Source organism: Gymnoscopelus microlampas, assembly GCF_963454915.1.
Source record: "Gymnoscopelus microlampas genome assembly, chromosome: 15".
Taxonomy (NCBI): domain Eukaryota; kingdom Metazoa; phylum Chordata; class Actinopteri; order Myctophiformes; family Myctophidae; genus Gymnoscopelus; species Gymnoscopelus microlampas.
Genome location: NC_139952.1, coordinates 45,449,830 through 45,466,799, shown reverse-complemented (window position 1 = coordinate 45,466,799; position 16,970 = coordinate 45,449,830). Strand labels below are relative to the sequence as shown.

General features: G+C 42.5%; 1 protein-coding gene across 7 annotated transcripts in view; it reads left to right on the top strand.

Annotated features, from left to right (window-relative positions):
* clasp2 (cytoplasmic linker associated protein 2) overlaps positions 1-16,970 on the top strand; it is a 151,808-nt gene that overhangs the window by 77,731 nt on the left and 57,107 nt on the right. For all 7 annotated transcript variants that reach the window (XM_084080579.1, XM_084080581.1, XM_084080578.1 and 4 more), the window contains exons 8-15: positions 3,010-3,141; positions 11,092-11,168; positions 11,444-11,536; positions 11,808-11,953; positions 13,339-13,474; positions 14,731-14,801; positions 15,476-15,535; positions 15,684-15,761. In XM_084080579.1, coding sequence (XP_083936705.1) covers positions 3,010-3,141; positions 11,092-11,168; positions 11,444-11,536; positions 11,808-11,953; positions 13,339-13,474; positions 14,731-14,801; positions 15,476-15,535; positions 15,684-15,761 — 793 coding nt within the window. The remainder of the gene's footprint in view (positions 1-3,009; positions 3,142-11,091; positions 11,169-11,443; positions 11,537-11,807; positions 11,954-13,338; positions 13,475-14,730; positions 14,802-15,475; positions 15,536-15,683; positions 15,762-16,970) is intronic.

Genomic DNA, 16,970 nt, shown 5'->3' with positions numbered 1-16,970 from the left:
TGCAGTTCTGCACAATGTACAGCTGGTTGTCACAGAAACCGGTGTGTAACGGCATTCCTCTTTCCTCGACCAGCGCTTTACATCTCCACCGTGTGTGTGTGTGTGTGTGTGTGTGTGTGTGTGTGTGTGCATATTACGCACCTGCACACCTAGCATGTTGTCTTCCACAACAAGTGTCTGTTCTTCATATGAGGCAACGTTGCTAAAGATGCTAAAAGGATTAAACCCATTAAGACTGGGAACACATCTGTGTCATTTTAAGATTTCTTTGGCTATTCAAAAATGGCAGATATACAAGCTCATAGCTCGGCACGAGTGCCACGCTACATGCTTGTAGATCTGTTTTTTTTTTTATTGTGCAAATCTTTGAATATATATATATTTTTTAAAGCAAACATTTTTAACTCCAATATTTGCTTCTGGGGGGGTCCTTGGAACAAAACATTTTGAGATGGGGGTCCGCTGCCAAATACATTATCTTAAAAATGCTATATCAGTGGTGCTCTAACTTTTCCACGTCAAGGACCCCCAAAATGATATGTATTTGGCCGCGGACCCCCATCTCAAAATATCTCGTTCCAGGGACCCCAACCCCCCCAGAAGCACAGATCAGAGTTCAATTATTTTGCTTTAAAACATATATATGTATTCAAAGATTTGCACAACATTTTCCCACGATTTAAAAAAAAATCTACTAGCTCATATGCTCTGTGAGCTTGTTTATCTGCTATTTTTGAATAGCTAAATGAATGTTAAAGTGACACAGATGCGTCCCCGTTCTTAATGGATTAATACAGTAGCCTCAGTCAGTGTCAGACAATGACAATGACTCTCATTCCAATAGCCTCTACAGACAGAGCACTTCTTGCTAGCGTGCAAACTGTCTGTCTGTCACTGGCTGTGTGGGTGGATGTCTTGATGTGTGTGTGTATCGGTGGTCTTTGCTCTGCTCTCCCTTAGTAATGATAATGACTATTGATCGTACTGACCAGCAGTTTACTCAAGTACATTTTTCTCAAGACCTGTACTTAAGTACAATTTTGAGGTACTTTTACTTTACTGGAGTATTTCCAGTTGTCTATGCTTTTACTTCTACTCCACTACATCTCAGAGGCAAATATTGTACTTTTACTCCACTACAATTATTTGAAAACTTTAGTTACTGTACTAGTTACTTTGCAGATATAAATTATTACATTATAAAACATACATTAACCACTTCAGCCCCTATTTTATACTTAGGCCATTTTAAAATAGCAGATCTACAAGCTCACAAGTGAGCTTGTAGATCTGCTATTTTCAAACATTTTTTTTTTTTTACTTTTGGTACTTCAAGTACATTTTGATACCAATACTTTTGTACTTTTACTCAAGTAAATTTTGAATTCCGGACTTTTACTTGTAACAGAGCATTTCTACATTGCAGTGTTGATACTTTTACTTAAGTAAAAATAATGCAGTACTTTTTCCACCACTGCTGACCAGTGTGTAAACCAGGCTCTTACAGACCTTCGCCTCCTTCCATCTTCTCTCTCCTCTTTCTGTGTGAATTCATCCCTCTTTTCGTCAGCTGTTTTGTTTTAGTCTTTTTTTGGGGCGGGGGGCTTTCCACGCCCGAATGCAATGGAATTACTCTTTAGTGCAGAGGTCTTCAACAGGGGGTCCGGGACCCCTAGGGGGTCCTCAGAGTTACTACAGGGGGTCCGCCAAATCTTTGTGATTTTTACATTAACCACATCAACCAAGCATCCCTATTCTGAGGAGAACTTTAGCCAAAAATAGCAGATCTACAAGCACACAACGCCTCGCGCTGCGAGGCGTTGTGCGCTTGTAGATCTGCTATTTTCGGCAAAGTGGTTCGGTATAGGGGGGAAAACAGAGTGAAGGTACAGAGTGAAAGGTCAGGTTTACTAAGTATTGTTTTTAGAGCATTGTTAAATGTCTGGAAATAGACACATTAAATATACATACATTAACATGAATCCAACATGATAGTGCTGTGAAGCTGCCTATGAAATCTATGAAAATAAAAAATACTTTATACAATATAATAATGGGGGGTCCCTGCTTTCTCTCTCTCTCTCTCAGCCAAGGAGTCCTTGGCCTGAAAACGTTGAAGACCCCTCCCTGCTTTAGTGTTTTTTTTATCCACTTTGAAACCTGGCATCTCTGTTTTGGGCCTGGCTGCTGTCATCATACAGGCACAACAAATGATTAGAACAAAAAATCTTTGCTTGAAGAAATAGCAGATCTAAAGCTCTGAGCTTTTTAGATCTTGCTAGATGGGCTATTTTGGCCCTGCGCCACTGTCCTACGACAAGCTATAAAATGGTGCTGAAGCAGGGGAATGCAGTGTTGTGCTGTGTGCGTAGAAGTGATAATGCATCAAATTAAAATATTGCAGTGTCCACACACACAGACCCTAGTGTAGCACTAGTGTCTGATTTGTTTTTTTTTGGGCTTTTTTGGGCACTGATACAGTATAGCAACATAAAAGTTTTTTCAAAAAACCTTTCGTAGAATATATATATTCAAAGATTTGCAAAACAATTCATGATTTAAAAAAAAATAGCAGATCTACAAGCTCATAGCGCGGCACTCGGTGCCGCGCTATGAGCTTGTAGATCTGCTATTTTTGAATAGCCAAAGAAACCTAAAGTGACACAGATGAGTTCCTGGATTGAATGGGTTAAACACAAATGAATTCTGAGTTTTTTTTTTTACTATTTGAAATAGTTTGGGGGGAAAAAATCTGCCAATTGTCCCAAAAGTGACTGAAAAATCTTGAAGGATTTCTGCTATTTGTTTCAAAAGGCTTTTATACCCTTTGCCAACATGTTTATATAACGTTACAATATGACGTAGCTTTGTTTTAACACAATGCTGTACCACCTCCAACTGTACATAATAGACGTGTAAACGTACGTGTTCTCATGCCAATAAAGCTCCATTGAATGTAATTGAATTGTGTTTTAACAGTGTGGTATGTGTGTGTTTCATCTCTTCCAGACCGTAGCTTTGAGGATGATGACAGTGTGGACAGTGGGAACCGGCCCGCTGCCTTCAAGGTCCCCAAGGTGCCCAAGAAGCCCAGCGAGACCTCGGCCGCCCGCCGGCCCAGCGCCACCGGCAGCAAGCTGGGTAGGTATACACACACACGCACGCACGCACGCACGCACGCACGCACGCACGCACGCACGCACGCACGCACGCACGCACACACGCACGCACGCACACACACACACAAAATATTTATTTATGTCCACCAGCATTGATTTCGTTGACTAAAACTATGACACAAAATGTTTGTCGACTACCCTTTTTCACTGACGAAAACAATGTGTTGCTTCTTTGCCGTGCTCATCCCGTGCTCATACGGACGGACGGACGGACGGACGGACGGACGGACGGACGGACGGTTGGCACCGCTAAAAACTATTGCTATGATGACTAAAACTAAGACTAAATATATTGACAATTTCGTCAACAAATAATAACTAGACTAAAATGTTAGTGAGGGACCTAGTGGAGAAGAGATCCAGTAGAACTAAAAGACAAGTCATTTTATGTTTGGTTGCGCTCGGGTGTAGATCGTCTATTTTCAGCATGCAACCAAGTGTTACATCATCCATTACGACGCCATCAAGGCACCACCAAGATACATTTTAGTCGACTAAATCAACTGTCGGTTTAGTCGGCTATAATCTTACGTTCAGATGACTAAAATATGACTAAAACTAAATGGAATTTTATTCAAAAGGACTATGACAAAATCTAAATCAAAATGTGCCGTCTAAACAACACTGATGTCCACATAAACAGAAGTACAAGAATGCCTTGTACAAAGGACATGAACACTGTCAATGCAGTCAGATAATATGAAAAACAGACAGTTACAACGTGCCTGGACGGCAGAACATTGTTGCATACGATACAGTTGACATACTGTACCCGTCAGACACAGCAGACATCAATCATGGAGAAAGGAAACAACGCCTCCTCCAAATTGAGCGGCAGCCTATAATAGCTGATTCTGAGCAGTACCTTGCTCTCACACACACACACACACACACACACACACACACACACACACACACACACACACACACACACACACACACACACTCACTCTGATGCACTTGAGTTGAAGAGTTAAAATGAATCACTCACACAGTGGATTTCTGTGGTGAGTACACAGACACATCTGGAGTGTCCATTCAGCTCTGGAGTGTTACAATGAGAACAGGATGGATGGATGGATAGGTAACAGTCCAGTTCCATTGTTATACTACCAGAGTGAAATAACTGTGTATATTGGTTGTTTCTGCTATTCACTAGGTCACTGGTTAACAGTGAGATTTGTGACTTAAGAACGGTGTTATTAACATTAACTAGGTGGTGTGCCGATACACTAATTCCACCAAACGATACGATACGATATTTGGCTCACAACTTCGATACGATTTCGATACGATACGCATTTTTTTTTATTATGAAAATATATGGGGGAGAAAAAAAGCAAATGCAAACAAATAATTCTGTTTTTGCATTATTCAGACATGCAAACTTGTAGCTTTTCACTTACAATAGCCGTTTTGAATCCAAATAGGGCAATAGTGTGACACCTGACCCGAAAAAAACCCAACATGTTGTCACCCTTTTCACCTCGGGGCTGTTTGCATGCCTGATTATAATGATTGTAAAAAAAAAATGTATTATTATTTTTTTCAAAATGATATTTATTTTCCCCAAAACGATACATATCGTCACGAAAACGTATCGCGATATATCGTGGGACGATATATCGGCACACCCCTAACATTAACGATCGCATCGTAATAAAAGCAGGCTCTACTAGAGAGGAGTTCTGTTTTCAGGGTTAAACCATGGCAGTGTTTTATCTAAAGGATTGATCCATTTGATGGTCAGTGTGTAGGGCCGGCATGTTGGCTGTCAATACTTTCCCCTAGGATTCCATTAGGTTAACAACAGCCCGTCCAAAGTCACACGTCTGCCATGACCTGAGATATATGGAAACATCAAATAACCAACTGGAGGCAGACGATTATTGCTACAGTATATTGCTATTCTGGGTATTATTATCCTTCTTCTAGTCTCAGGAGACTAGAAGCCCTCCCTTGACCGCTGCCCAGTGGCGTGCACAGACATTTTGAGGGGCAGGCGCTCAAGTAAATTATGCATTTTTTTGTTTACTTGGTCTGCTCTTTTTTCCCTCTACACCTATACCTATTTGCCAAAAATAGCCGATCTACAAGCCCACAACGCCTCGCAGCGCGAGGCGTTGTGAGCTTGTAGATCTGCTATTTTTGGCTAAAGTTCTCCTCAGAAAAGGGATGCTAGGTTTCGAGTGGTTATGGTAAAAAGAAAAATCATATCACATAAAGATTTGGCGGACCCCCTGTGGTAACTCTGAGGACCCCCTAGGGGTCCCGGACCCCCTGTTGAAGACCCCTGCTGTAAACTGGGGGAAAAAAAACTTTCTTTTTCTTTTTTTCAAAAGGGCACTTCTGGTCAAGAGGGCAAAGGGCAGGCGCTCTAGCACCACCTAGAGTCTATCTGTGCACGTCCCTGCCGCTGCCCCCTCCCCCCCTCTCTCCTCTAATGTCTCGTTTTGGTTCCCCATAACGAGACGTCTGACGATACAGAAACGCATTTAAAGTGCAGGTTCTTTTACAAAACAAGCTCAGTTTATTAAACATTAATGTCCTCAGAGAGGCACTTGGCTGTAACACGTGGCTGTAATACGTCAAGATCAAGGCACCCATGTCACGTTATCTGTAATAATCAGGGCTGTAGTGGAGACAACCCTCGCCCTCCCTCCACAGCGTTGCCATGTCCGCTTATTATAAGTGACTTTGGGCTTGTTTTTCTGTAGCTTGTAAATTCTGGTGGTTGCGTTTTTGAGGGGTTTGTTTCTAAAGTGACCTTTTTTTTCAAAATGAAAGTGTGTGTGTGTGTGTGTGTGTGTGTGTGTGTGTGTGTGTGTGTGTGTGTGTGTGTGTGTGTGTGTGTGTGTGTGTGTGTGTGTGTGTGTGTGTGTGTGTGTGTGTGTGTGTGTGTGTGTGTGTGTGTGTGTGTGTGTGTGTGTGTGTGTGTGTGTGTGTGTGTGTGTGGCCTATTAGCTTATTTCGGGGCTTGTTGTTTCAGACCTGTCCGCTTGTTTTCTCTTGCACAATGTGTCGACACAGCACTCCGCTGCATATCTTCGCAGTGATCGCATCATGTCCAATAATCACCATATTAATATTAATATCTGCAGCGTGACTCAGACAGACGGGGAGAGAGAGAGAAACTGAGACAACGGCACGTTGTTGGGATGTAGTACTGTACTCCCAGGTTAAAACTGGGCTGGGAAAGACGCCATGTTTCACCATATCGATCCACCCCTCCCTGTCCTTTCTCTGCGTCTGCAAGTCGGAAGGAAGGAATCTGTGTTTCCCACGGCCGGCCGTGTGGTCGATTTCCTCCCCTCCCCCCCCCCCCTGGGCCTTTACTGATGTGATGTATCTGTGACAGTGCTGGCATGTACAAATACTGTACATTATACGCACACGCGTGTGCACACACACACACACGCAGGCACGCACGCGTGCACGCACACACTCTCAACCAGCAGAGTCTGGTGAGCAAGCTGAGTATCAGATACAGTATGTGGATATGCTGTGCTGTTTACTAGAGTGGAATCGGTAGTCACTCAGAACATTGAACAGGCTATATCGACTAAAGCCTGATTACGTTGTCATGTTGCACACTGCAATTATGGATTCCTCAGACTTCAGTGAAGAGCAGGAGAAGTCATCCTAAAAGAAGGGACACACACACACACACACACACACACTCACAGTTCAAAACTCCGGCGTAGAGTTAAACAGAGTTTCGGAAAAACGCTTCTAAAAAGCTTCAATTTGGGTAAAGTGAAAAATATCTTTGCACGTTGTCTGCACACGGTAATGATCATTGCCCAGGTGCAAGTTCAGATCAATTGCCGAAGGCACCGCGGAGAGGACAAAAGGAATTTAGACAGGAGGATAGAGGTTTGTAGAATTATTGTAAGGATTACAGATAGTTGCACTGGTTGACCCAGAATGAGTGTCTTGCAGACCTCAAAGCACTCCTGTGTCTCAGTGCCTTTTACATGGACTGTAGTAATGTGGTTATTCCCTCATTCTCAGTCAGTAATCTGATTTCAGAATATTATGTCCGTGGGAAGTCCAAAACCTGCTTTCCTTTTGTTCAGATGAAGGGAGTAAGAATCTGCTGGAGGAACAATGTACACTTTGGCCACGCACTGAATTTGTTTCTTAAACGTAGCTACAAGCCACTCTTTCTGTCTGTTTGTCGGTCCAATATGTTTAACTGCAAACTGAGACGCTACTATCCAGTGCGATCCTTTCTAATGCCAGGTCAGAATAAGCAGAGTAAACCTGAATTCTAGTCAACAAGGTAAATAGTCACATAATAAGTACAGTGCAATGAATTTGAACAGAATATGCTGGGAGAATACTTTAGCAACTGGGATATACAGCGGTGTTGATTTTGACAGTCATATTTCAGTCATCTGAAATGTTTTAGTTTTTGTCTAGTTTTAGTCTACTAAATATCATAAGATTATAGTCGACTAAATCTACAGTTGATTTAGTCGACTAAAATGTATTTTGGCTGTGCCTTGACGGTGTCGAAATTTTACACTTGGTTGCATGCTGAAAATAGCCGATCTACAAGCTCACAACGCGTCGCAGCGCGACGCGCTGTGAGCTTGTAGATCTTCTATTTTCAGAGCGCAACACTTGAGCGCAACCAAACATAAAAATGACATGTCTTTTAGATCTCTTCTCCACTAATAGTCCAGATCACTAACATTTTAGTCTGTTTTCTTTTGTTGACGAAATTGTCTTAGTTTTAGTCATCATAGCTTAGTTTTTTATTTAGTTTTGATTTAGTTTTCATCAGTGAAAAAAGGTAGTAGACTAACAGTTCTCGTCATAGTTTTAGTTGACGAAATCAACACTGATATACACTATATAATATGTTCATAGTGCAAGGTACAATATGTGCTAAGTCTACTATGTACAGGATTGACTCAAAAAGACAATAAGAATAAAAAAAAACGATGTGTGCTCTGCTGTGAGCCTGTGTAGACGTAGTGACGGATTGTCCTGATTTAGCACCAGAGTAATAACCCTCCTGACATGAGAAAAGTTTACTTTAGGAAAGAATAGTCTGGTCTTTTTCAAGATTAATAGTCCTCACTTATTGTCCAGATTGGCCTATAGCTGTAGTTTTTTATTTCAATAAAGTATTGTCTTGACACACATTTTGGTGTATCATAACTCATAAGATGCTCTCTCTCTCTCTCCTCTGCCATGAAGTCTGCTTCACATTGCTTTACAAAAACATCATTCAACACATCCTGTTGTACTGTTCCTCTCTACTTCTAGAGACTCACAGACATGAAGGGGAAAAGAATAGCAGATCTACAAGCTCATAGCGTGGCACTCTACGTGCCGTGCTATGAGCTTGTATATCTGCTATTTTTGAATAGCTAAAGTATAAAATAATGGTTAAAGTGGTTACACAGACATGAAGGACATACATCTGGAACTCCAAATAGAAAATGACACTGTGCTCAGCCATCACTCCACATCATTACTGCCATCTGGACGGACATACAGGACCTCAAAAGCAGGACAAAAATGTATTTTTACTTTCACAAGCTGTACCTGTACACACAGGACATATAATAACAAAGATCAGCTTGAGAACCTGGAGCCTTTGAGGAGAGCTGCTCATGTCAGCAGGAGTTGTGTCCACTCTGCCATTGAAACGTTCAGGGCTCTGGGCGATTACCACTTCAAATCGATATCACGATTATTTGAAAAAAATAGTCCTCGATTCTGATTAACCCGTTAAGACCTGGAACTCTGTCATTTTTTAGATTTGAGCTAAAAAGCATGATTTTACACTTTGGGCTATTCAAAAATAGCAGATATACAAGCTCATAGCGCGGCACCGAGTGCCGCGCTATGAGCTTGTAGATCTGCTATTTTTGAAAATCGTGAAAATGGGTGCAAATCTTTGAATATATATATATTTTTAAGCGAACATCTTTAACTCAAATCTTTTGCTTCTGGGGGGGTCCCTGGAACAAAATATTTTGATGGGGGTCCGCGGCCAAATACATATAATTTTGGGGGTCTTTGACATGAAAAAGATTGAGCACCACTGATATAGAAACATACGTTTTTCAGAATACTGTTGCGATTTAGGAGACATGTACTGTAGAACCGGCTTCAGGTCTTAATGGGTTAATCAACGATTATAAATATATGTATTTTTCAGTGAAAATAACTGATATGTTATTTTCTGGATGCTGCTGTTGTGTTACCATGTACAGTACGTTTCTGTGAAAACAAATGTCCCTCTGGGATTATAAACGTAAATGCTCAGATCTTTTTCCTCCTTGGTCAGCTTCATGGTCTTAATAGCTGCTGCTCTGCATTAGCGTACACAGACAGCAGCGCACCCACGCATTCTGCCAACACCCAGCAACTAGACTCTGACAGAACTCACTCCGTAAGCCCAAAATAGATGATCTACAAGCTTAAAGCGCTTCGCCATGAGACGTGTTGTGAGCTTGTTGATGGCTATGATATTCGTTGAAACGACACCGTTGTACAACAGAGTATAAGTTAAGCAATACGCAAATTACTTAAAAACACTATCTACAAAGGGGGTGACTGAAGCAAGACTTGTGGTCTCCAAAGCAATTTCATGCCCTTTATGTTTCAATGGATTTTCACTCTTTAAGACTTAAGTGGTACAATTTAGCTCCCACTATCTGACTGACGATGACAGCGGCACAACGCTGGGGATAATTTGTCTGAGGCTACGTTCATTCCACTGTGAAAGTTTGGATTTTTTTCTATGTCACAATGATTGATTCCACAATAAGTGGCTCGCTGGTCGCTAGCTAGTGCGGCAGGCAGGCAGGCAGGCATGCAGCCAGGCTGCTGTTGTGCTCCATGCGCGGTCGCAGAGCATTTTCTATCCACAGAACATTGCAGTGTCATCTTTCCTACCATAGCAGGCCTAATGTAGACAATGAGCTACAACCTCCTTTTCATCAAAACAAGCTGTCATCCCAGGCCAGCTGGACAAAATAACATTGGTCTCTTGTACCAGGAGAGTGTGCAAGGAAGCGTCATGTTGTATGTAGCTTGTCGTCTACATTACGGTGGTAGTAAATACATGTTGTTTGTGTATCCTTCTCTCTCCAAACACCTTGGGTGTAGGAGAGAGGGAGAGCAAGGAGAAAACAGGAAAGAAACAGGTCATGAGAAAGATCGAGGATATTTACATTTATACATACAGTATAGCATGAAAAACATGCACATAAGGTGCAAAAAGAACAAAAAAAAGGCACCAAAGCAGGTTCCCCTATGGTTACAATACAAAGAAGCACCATTTTTGTTTAGTGTGTGTGTAACAGCGATAGATGCATGTAGTATTTTTGACCGTCTTGGAGACCAGAGATGGACTTCTCCTCTTTCTCCTCCTAACAACATCACATTGTAATACCCTCCACCTCCCTGGGTACCTGCCTGGTCGTCATCTCCCCTTTCATCCCTCCCTCCCTCCCTCCCTCCCCAGGGGTGGGGTGTGGTCCGGAGAGAGCTGTGATTGACAGGCCCATTACTTCCAGGAAGTCCATTAGGGATGCAGACTCTGACTGACTGTATGTGGGGGTGTAAGTGTGTGTGTGTGTGTGTGTGTGTGTGTGTGTGTGTGTGTGTGTGTGTGTGTGTGTGTGTGTGTGTGTGTGTGTGTGTGTGTGTGTGTGTGTGTGTGTGTGTGTGTGTGTGTGTGTGTGTGTGTTTGGTGAGTTAAACCTGGCTCAGGAAAAAGGACCCAGCGAATGGCTGAATTTCAGCCTACACAGCCTAGGCTGCCAAAGATGAACACAAGCTGCATCTTATTAGTGCCTTATTACATTGGCGATGGTAATTACAACGGGTATTTGTTTGGGTGTTTTCATCTCTCTCTAAAGATCACTTTGTATTTTATTTTCAGTGTCCAAGGATGCGGCTGCAGGGGCCCTCGATGAGGAAGACTTCATCAAAGGCTTCACTGATGTCCCTGTTGTACAGGTAACACACACACACACACACACACACACACACACACACACACACACACACACACACACACACACACACACACACACACACACACTCACACACACACACCAAAACCATGCTGTTTAAAAAAAACATTACAAAGTATAAGTAACAACCGGATTATGGATATGAATCTACACCAGAACGTCTGAGTTCCTTAAGACTTTATCTCTCATCTTTTTCCTTTCTTTTACTTTTTGTCCTGTCTTCCTCCGCTGTTCAATGATCTGTCTGTCTGTCTGTAGATCTACTCGTCCAGAGACCTGGAGGACAACCTGAACAAGATCCGTGAGATCTGTTCTGATGACAAACATGACTGGGACCAGAGAGCCACCGCTGTGAGTAGAGCACTGTTTTTGTGGGGGGGGTTTCAAAAGATTTTTGAAAAGATGTTAACATTAAAAAATAAATTCAAATACATTTTCAAAATAATTTCATAAAAACTATTCTAAAAATTCCACAAATGTATCTTTTAAGTGGAAGTGAAAATAGCCAATCACACACTTACTGTGTGATCTTTAAGTGGTTAAAGTAACTGTCTTCTGAGGTTGTGTATTTGCCATCGTCTGATTGGCCACTGTTGCCTGTCTGTCCTGTCGCCCCATCCAGCTGAAGAAGGTGCGCTCGTTGGTGGTGGCGGGGGCCACCGACTACGACAACTTCTACCAGCACCTCCGCCTTCTGGACGGAGCCTTCAAGATGTCCGCTAAAGACCTGAGGTCCCAGGTGGTGCGAGAGGCCTGCATGACTGTGGCGTGAGTACTGAGTACTCACCATGCAGCACTTCATCTATTCTAACTTAATCTCTCAAGAACAGATTCTGCTTCTGCACTGCGTGAGAGAATCTGTCCTGAAGCTTCGTCCTAACGTGTACACATTGTGTGGGAGTGGGCGTGCCTTCAGATCAGGAAGCAGGCTGCACTTTACCCAATCAAATGTAGTGGGCGGGATTCACGTGTCCGTCGATCTTTCCCTACTGGAAACTACCGGAAACTAATTTAACAATAGCGTCCGCGGAGCAGACAAAACCACGGAAAGATATTCACATTTGAACTTACTCTTTCATCATAGAAACAAGTGGGCTTATAACCAAAACCATCCATGTTCTCTGGGAGAAGTGGTGTTAGTGTTCCGTGTAGAAATATTGTTAGTGGGAATGAAATCATAGTCACACCAACCGGAAGTGGAGCGCTGAAGGCAGACTTAAACCCCGTTTCCGTGCGCACAGGTCCCACATTAGCATTGGCCCAGAGTCAACTGAGGAGGGACGAACAGAGGTCGCTGTTTTTCCTTTTTCAGTTGAATCTGGGTTCCGAGATTGATTCTAACTCTATGGCTTTCAACCCTTTTCATATCAAGGTCCATTATTCGCATTTGAGCCACGCAACCACCGTCTGATGAGATTTAGCCTCTCAGACCCAAAACGTAGACATATTTTGTTATCGTTGGATACGATTTTGTCAACAATTCCGTCCATGCTGTATTCATGTTCGTACCATAGGAGAGATAACAGGAAAACGTTAATCAAAATAACAATGCTTTAATTATGTAGTGCTGATTAACAATATTTTAACTCTTGAGAGTGTAAAATGAAACCAAATGGACCCATACGGGTCCATTTGGTTTCATTTTACACTCTCAAGAGTTAAAGCTCTACTAGAGTCCATTTGGTTACCAACTCAACATCATTTAGCTGGGGACCACCTGGAACCCCCTCAAGCACCACTGGCGGTCCCCGAACCACCGGTTGAGAACCACTGATCTAACTAATAAACTGATAGAAAATAATCGATTGGAATAAATGTATCAAATTTCTTTCACAAAAGTTTTCAAAAGTGCGATTTTTTTGCTGTCAACGTGCCACGATGCAACGCATTGTGAGCTTGTGGATCGGCTGCTTTTCAGTATTTTTACGTGACACCCGTGTACGATATAGTTTAAGTTTAAGTGGGCAATTGGACTAATGAATTTAGTCACTTATAAAAGAGAATTATTTTGTCGGTAGAAAAATCGCTGAGAAAATAGCACAGGTCTGTTTGATTTGTATTTGTATACCTTGCAGTTTAAAAGTTTTGAAAACCACTGTTGTAAACGTGTGTGTGTGTGTGTGTGTGTGTGTTGTGTGTGTGTGTGTGTGTAGCCACCTGTCCTCAGTTCTGGGGAACAGGTTTGACCATGGAGCAGAGGCCATCGTCCCCGTCCTGTTCAATCTCATCCCCAACTGTGCCAAAATCATGGCCTGCTCTGGAGTGTCTGCTATTCGCATCATCATCAAGGTGAGGAGCGCACACACACACACACACACACACACACACACACACACACACACACACACACACACACACACACACACACACACACACACACACACACATTTCAATTTCTTTATTTTAGTCCACATTTATAAAATACATTACTAGGGCACAAATATGTTTCAGTTGCTTGTGATGTCCCACACACTGGAAACATGTGTCTCAGTGCTTGAATCCAAACACGTCCAGAGTGTACAGAATATAAACAACAAATGCGCATGAACTTATTCACAGTCAACACTGGTCATACCCTTCAGTCTGCCATAATACCAACACCGGAGAAAAGTTATGGGTACAGGAAGCACCTTCTCCTCCAAATAGATCGACTGCCTATAATGGAGGAGATTGAGCAGTATTTTGCAAGCTGCTTTGCCTTACACTTGGACAACCCCATAATCATCAAGCCCCCTGACCACCAGCCTGTGGACATCATGACCTCTGACCCCTGACCACCAGCCTGTGGACATCAAGGCCCAAGCTGCCAAATATAAAAACAATGAGCTGACACTTGTAGCCTAGATGTATAATGGCTTGTACTAATGGTTGGTATTTTAGTTGTTTAGTAAGAAAAGCTTCTTCTAAACTTTAATCTAAAGCACAGCCAATTTCCAATAGGAAAACCTCTTTGCTGTTCTACACTGGACAATGATGTCCAGCGTATTTGCTGTTATATTTGCAAATACTGTATATGGGAGTCATTGCTTTGAAACATTTCCGGTTAAAGATATGGGTTAAAGTCCTATATGAGTTTGTGCTTTTGATTGTTTCATACGTCACCCCATCTACACCACTTGCTTTATCATTTGGTAAATTGTCAATTACCCTTTTCACCTCTTCCTCAGTGAAATGTGCAGTGTTTGGTAGATGCTCACACGCACGCACGCACGCACGCACACACACACACACACACGCACACACACACACACACACACACACACACACACACACACACACACACACACACACACAGTCACAAACCTACACGCTCATGGATATTATGCACACCAACATAAATAGAGGTACAAGCTACTGTAGCATAATAAATGTTACAGTCTTTGTGTGTACATGCTTCTACTGGAGTCTGATTTTAAAATACCTCTCTCTCTCTCTCTCTCTCTCTCTCTCTCTCTCCTCTGTCTCTTCCATTCCTTGCCATCTCTCCCTCCCTCTCTCTGTTCTATTATTCCCTCTCTCTCTCCCTCTCTCTCTCCCTCTCTCAGCACACTCATGTTCCCAGGTTGATCCCTCTGATCACCAGTAACTGTACATCCAAGTCTGTGGCGGTCAGAAGGTGAGCATGATGCCTTGAGGACCACTTTACATCACATCTCTCTGTCCAGTTACTATGGAAAAGATTATCATGCTGCGTTCACACTGGCAGATACAAAGATACACTGTATATTTGTATCTTTGTGGCTGAAGTTGAAACCAGCTCAACTTTGACCACTTTGTATCTTCATGTATCTTCATTGAAAATGAATGGTAGCCTGTATCTTTGTTAGCTGCCAGTGTGACGCATTGTGAGCTTGTAGATCTGCTATTTTCAGAGCACAACCAAACATAAAATGACTTGTCTTTTAGTTCTACTGGATCACTTCTCCACTAGTCCCTCACTAACATTTTAGTCTAGTTTTTATTTGTTGACGAAATTGTCAGTATATTTAGTCTTAGTTTTAGTCGTCGTAGCTTTTTTTAAATTCGTTTTTTATTTAGTTTTCGTCAGTGAAAAAAGGTAGTCGACAAACATTTTTCGTCATAGTTCTAGTCGACAAAATCAACACTGGCACAAACGAGCACGAAGATTTCTTCTTCGATTATTTCTTCTCCACACGTCCCAAATAATCGCCAGCCTCTCATTCAAAATGAATTACATTGGCGCGTTGGCCGCTCCCCGTCTGAAACGACCCTAACGGTAGGAGTTACAGTAATGTGATGATGATGATGATGATGCTCTGTGGTCTCCAGGCGCTGTTATGAGTTCCTGGATCTCCTCCTACAAGAGTGGCAGACCCACTCCCTGGAGAAGTGAGTTTCTGTTCCATCACTACTGTAATTATACTGTATAGCACAGGACCGCTTTCACACTCATTTAACACTGCTCTCTGTGTGTCTATATCTCTCCCTGTCTCTCTCTCTCTCTCTCTCTCTCTCTCTCTCTCTCTCTCTCTCTCAGACACACATCTGTTATGGTTGAAAGCATCAAGAGAGGACTTCAAGATGCTGATTCTGAGGCCAGAGTAGAGGCCCGCAAGTAAGAGACACACACACACACACACACACACACACACACACACACACACACACACACACACACAAACACACACATACACACACACAGTAGCAGATCCTCAAGCTAGAAACACGTCGTTTTGTCGTGCCGCGTTTCTAGCTTGTAGATCTGCTACTTTTGATGCTTTTGTGTGACGCTGTAGTATTAGGGCGTTAATTTACGGGGGAAAAAAACACAAAAGGTTTAAATATGGAGATATATACAGAGGTTTCTGCCCTACAGCCAGGGTTGAGCTGTAGGGGGTACGGGGGGGTACGGCGTACCCTTAGTTCTGACACTGTGGGAGCTGGGGGCGCGCGTGCACGCACCGTCAGCGGCGGTCTTTAACGCCTTAAAGTTTAAAAACAATAGCCTCTCAAGGTTCGCGCCGTCAGTGGCGAGCCGTTCTCAAAAGCGTCTACCTGGCTGCTTTGCATAACATTAGGCTGCTCGAGAAAAGACACGGACTTGAATTGAATGTGTTACATTCCTCTCACAATGACAGACAACATCTCTGCACTGCAAGGTGTGAAGGGGAGGATCGCTTAGCAGAGGACCCAGTTCTCTGAGACAAGACAAAGACAAGTTGTCTGATTATTTTAAGTAGGCCTACTTATGTGTGGGTGAGTCTATGTAAAGGGCTTTTATATAAAATTAAAAGGAAAATAAAATAATTAATTTGAAACAAAAATAAAAACAACAAATTAACAATGCAACAATACAACAAAATAATAATACATATGATTACATTAATAATCACATGTTGAATACAGTATTTCAACTAGCACTGAGCTGAGTGGCTATGTGCGCGCACGTGCGCGCGCGTGACGTCATAAAATGCAGTACCCTTAGTTCAAAAATCCACAGCTCACCACTGCCTACAGCAACGATATCATGGAATCATCTCATTTTCCTCTCCTGCCGTCTGACCACAACTGCATGGATTCAAGTTCTCAGTCGCCACGACTGTTTTCAGTCATTCGGATTGCATAGAAGCTGGCATGTCTTCTATGGCAGTGGTTCTCAAACCTTTTCATGTCAAGGACCCCCAAATTGATACTTATTAGCCCGCGGAACCCCATTTGAAAAGATATGCCAGGGACCCCCATAAGAGAAGATTTTTATTACGGCTCTAGTAGGGATTCTCAACCATTTTAATTTCAAGGACCCCCTTGTTTGACATGCATTAGG